At 38.2% G+C, this 4,648-nt stretch overlaps 1 protein-coding gene across 1 annotated transcript in view; it reads left to right on the top strand.

Annotated features, from left to right (window-relative positions):
* The window catches only part of LOC138172928 (zinc finger protein 665-like), a 21,695-nt gene extending 17,922 nt beyond the window's left edge, over positions 1–3,773 (top strand). The window contains exon 4 of the mRNA XM_069102782.1: positions 473–3,773. Within this exon, the coding sequence (XP_068958883.1) occupies positions 473–2,595 (2,123 nt within the window). The 3' untranslated portion in view covers positions 2,596–3,773. The remainder of the gene's footprint in view (positions 1–472) is intronic.
* The last annotated feature ends 875 nt before the right edge of the window (positions 3,774–4,648 follow it).

The raw sequence follows: 4,648 nt of genomic DNA, 5'->3' as shown, positions 1-4,648 counted from the left end.
TCCTCCTGTAGACCACCCCTCAATCCTCCTGTAGACCATCCCTCAATCCTCCTGTAGACCACCCCTCAATCCTCCTGTAGACCACCCCTCAATCCTCCCACAAGCTTTCTGTATATAAGCTCCTTCTTACCTGCATGAGGTGGCCAAGAATTATCTAGGGCAGACTCACTCTTTGTCAGATTATTCTGGCCTATTACAGATACTTAGGCTCCTTAAGAGTCTACCCATTATGATGAATCTCTGATAAACTTTGCTTTTCTTTGACTGAAAGAAGACTTGAGTCAAATTCATTTTGCAGGACCCAATGTATTGGTATTTTGGGGTCTCAAGCACCCCTAATATAAACCTTAAACCTCAACAATCAGTTTCCTTGTTTGAGGAGATAGAATATGGAACTTGGGATAAAACCAATTTTTTCTCCTCCTTGAATCATCAGCAATTAACATTTAATTATTTTGTTTGTTTCTTTCAGATTCCCTCACTCAAGAAACTAGGTGTGAAACCATGGATCCAACTCCAAAGCAGAGAATTCATTCAAGAGTATCATCCAGAGAAAGACTTTTAGGAGAGAGTTCCTGGGATTTGAGGATAGGAAAAGTTTGGGAACATAATAACATTTTAGAGGGAAAGAAAGCTACCCAAGGAGAACAATTGAGACAACCATCAGTCAATAACAAGAAAAAAATGAATATGGTGACTATATATGAGTGTAATACATTCAGTTTGCCATCAGTCTATGATTGGCCAAAGGAGGTTCCTTTGGGGAAAAGTCACCATAAATATTATGTATTTGCAAAAGATTTCAATCAATTTTCAGACATAATTAGGTCTAATACAATATCCTTTCAGAAGAATTACAAGAATGATAACTTGAGGAAGCCTTTTAGTTACCATTCAAATCTTGTTCCCAGCCATCAAATAAATGTTCTAGGTGAAAAATATGAATGTAACGAATGTGGGAAGACTTTCAGCCAGAGAAAATGCCTTCATGAACATCAGAGAATTCATACTGGACAGACGTTTTACGAAAGTAATGCATATGAGAAAACTGTTAGCCAGAGAAGGGAGCTTAATGAACATACAAAGAGTCATGCTGGACAGAAGTCCTATAAAGGTGAGGAATTTGGGAATGTCTTCAGCCAGAGTGGACACCTTACTGAACGTAAAAGGATTCATACGGGGCAGAAGCTATTTAATTGTAGTGAATGTGGAAAAGCTTTCAACCAAAGGAGATACCTTACTGTACATGAGAGAATTCATACTGGACAGAAGCCCTATGAATGTACTGAATGTGGGAAAACCTTTAGCCAGAGAGGACACCTCAATCAACATAAAAGTATTCATACTGGAGAGAAACCCTTTGAATGTAATCAGTGTGGGAAATCCTTTTGCAGGAAGGAACGACTTAGCGAACATCAGAAAATTCATGTAGGAGAGAAACCCTTTGAATGTAATCAGTGTGGGAAATCCTTCTGCCGGAGGGGAAGACTTAGTGAACATCAGAAAATTCATATAGGAGAGAAACCCTTTGAATGTAATGAATGTGGGAAATGCTTTAGTCAGAGAATACATCTTAGTGTACATGAGAAAATTCATGCTGGAGAGAAACCCTTCATGTGTAATGAATGTGGGAAATCTTTTACCTGGAAGACAAGCCTTACCATCCATCAGAGAATTCATGCTGGAGAGAAACCCTTTGAATGCAGTGAATGTGGGAAAGTTTTTAGGCACAAGAAATCCCTTTTTTGTCATCAGAGGATTCATACTGGTGAAAAGCCCTTTAGATGTAATGAATGTGGGAAATTCTTCAGGCAGAGAGGAAACCTTATTGAGCATCAGAGGATCCATACTGAACAGAAACCCTTTACATGTAATGAATGTGGGAAATCCTTCAGCTGGAGGAGTTACCTTGCCAGTCATCAAAAAATTCATACTGGAGAGAAGCCCTTTGAGTGCAATGAATGTGGAAGATCCTTTACCTGGAGGAGTCACTTTGTCATTCATCAGAAAATTCACATGGGAGAGAAACCCTTTGAGTGCAGTGAATGTGGGAAAGCCTTCAGCTGGAGGGGAAGTCTTAAGGCACACAAGAGAATTCATACTGGGGAAAATCCCTTTGAATGCAGTGAATGTGGGAAATCCTTTAGTCTCAGGGCAAGACTTACAGAACATCAAAGGATTCATACAGGAGAGAAACCTTTTGCATGTATTCAATGTGGGAAATCTTTCACTTGGAGGGGAAGCCTTAATGCACACAAAAGAATTCATACTGGAGAAAACTCCTTTGAATGTAACAAATGTGGGAAATCCTTTAGTCACAGGGCAGGACTTGCTGAACATCAAATAATTCATAGGGGAGAGAAGCTCTTTGAGTGTAATGCATGTGGAAGGTCCTTTAGTGGGAGAGGAAGTCTTACTAATCATCAGAGAATTCATGCTGGAGAAAAACCTTGTGAATGTAGTGAATGTGGGAAAGCCTTTAGGTGCAGAACTAACCTTTGCCATCATCAGAGAATTCATAGCGAGAAAACCTTTGGTTCCAGTGAATCTGGGAAGGCCTTCAGCTGTGGAGAGGAAGACTTACTCATCAGCTGAGAATTCCTTTTGGAAAGAAACCATCTGAATGAAATAAATATGGGAAAAATCTTCAACCACAAGACACATTATCATTAGAGAATTCATGTTAGTGAGAAACTGCTTGGATATAACGATGATGGGAAAGTGTTTATCCAGAGGATACCCCTTCTTGTACAAATGGTTGGGAAATCTTTTTAATGTACTTACCTAGGAAAGCTTTTAGGGACACCTCATGCCTTACTCAATATTAGAGAGTAAATACTGCAGGAAACCTTTCTCATAATGAATATGGGAAAATATTCTTAGAGATGGGATACTTTCATAGAAAATAATTCATGTTGAAGAGAAACCCTTTGTACATAATGAATGGGGAGAGACTTCCTCAAAAGTTGCCATGGGTAAAACATTCGTTGTCCTACGTGTAGTTTTTTATCAAATTTTAATCAAATGTGTATTTTTTAATTTGGTGGACTAGTACTTTGATGACAGGCCAACTGCCCTTGGCTAGACCAGTGTTTAAATCCTTTCCAGCTTGGTGTACCATGTATTGGAGTTTGTATTCTCTTGTGAACCCAGGATAACCTCCAGGTGTCAGATTAGGAGGTAAGTGGATAGACTACTAAGAATTCATTCTGAAAAAAAAACAATAATAACAACAAAAACTCTAACCAAAACACTTGACAAAGGAAGAGCATAGTAAAACATTTGGGTTTTGGATATTAGTGGTAGAGTTAATACTGTAGGAAAATTTTCATAAAGAGCTTTCATTCTGTAAATGCTGGAGATTAAAGATGGCAGAAATTGCCACCAGTTCCAGCATTTGTTGCCTTGAGAGGTTAAACAATGATTGCACTCTCCTTTCTGACCTACCATCCTTTAGTACAAATTCCTCCCAGATGGCAGTAGAGGTGTGGATGAGTAATGGCAATAGGTATGCTGCAGTAGAAATACTAAAGGTGTTTAATGTCTAAGATTAATTTAGAGAAACTTTAACAAAACCACTGAAAGGTTTATGTGTAAAAATTAGTGTGTAACTATACAGTTAGTACTCAGGGATTTTCACCTCTATTTTTTCTTTTTTTTTAATTGGAAATTTAGCAGTCATAAAAATTTTTTCAAATATACAGACAAGAATTTTAAAACGATATGAAAAAAGTGATTAATTTTAAAAAAATAAAAAATAATTTATTCTTTGACATCTTCTTAATTATTTTTCTCCCCCATATGTGTGTATAAAGCATACATGCATACATACATATATATATATATGTACATATACACATGTATATATGGAGGGAAATATAAATATATGTGTCTGTATTTTGATTTTCTGGAGCCAGGAGAAAGCTGATTACAAACCCAAAGGGCAGCATTTGGTAGCTTTTGGCCCCATGTAGTCAGAACTTTGGATTTTCTGGTGGTAATGTATGACTGTGCGAGTTGGACTATAAGGAAAGCTGAGGGCCACAGAATTGATGCTTTTGAATTGTGCTGGAGAAGACTTTTGAAAGTCTTGGACAGTAAAGAGATCAAATTAGTCAATACTTAAGACCACTAATTCAGACATTTCTCTGGAAAGATACATACAGAACATGAAGCTTAAATACTTTGGCTATGTAATGAGAAGATGGGACTCATTGGAAAAGACCTTGATGTTGGGAAAGGTTGAAGGTAAAAAGCAAAGAGAATGTAGAGGATTTGATGGATTAGTGTCACGGAAGCAGTGAACGTGAGCTTTACAATTTTTGAGGGTGGAAGATAGAAATGCCTAGTGTTTTCTAGTCCATGGAGTAAAGGAGAGTTGGACATGACTGAACAATTGAAGAACACCACTCCATCTGATCTGAGCCATACACAAAAATGCTCATAAGCACCTCCATTTTCAAGGCTTCAAATCTCCCTCTGTGATTATAGTCTATTTCTCCTTTCCCTCCACCTTTCCTTACCAAGCCTCACTCTACCTACACCATGCCCTCCAGATCCTGGACCAGACAGTTCTCCCACGCCATCACCCCTGCATTAGCACACTTTCCACTCTTCCTCATCTTAATCCCTTGGGGAACCACTTTGC

This window comes from Petaurus breviceps, unplaced genomic scaffold (assembly GCF_028583685.1).
Source record: "Petaurus breviceps papuanus isolate PSGF00001 unplaced genomic scaffold, PetGlider_PUasm1.0 555, whole genome shotgun sequence".
Lineage (NCBI taxonomy): Eukaryota > Metazoa > Chordata > Mammalia > Diprotodontia > Petauridae > Petaurus > Petaurus breviceps.
The sequence above is the reverse complement of the archived record's forward strand: the minus strand, read 5'-3'. Positions and strand labels throughout refer to the sequence as shown.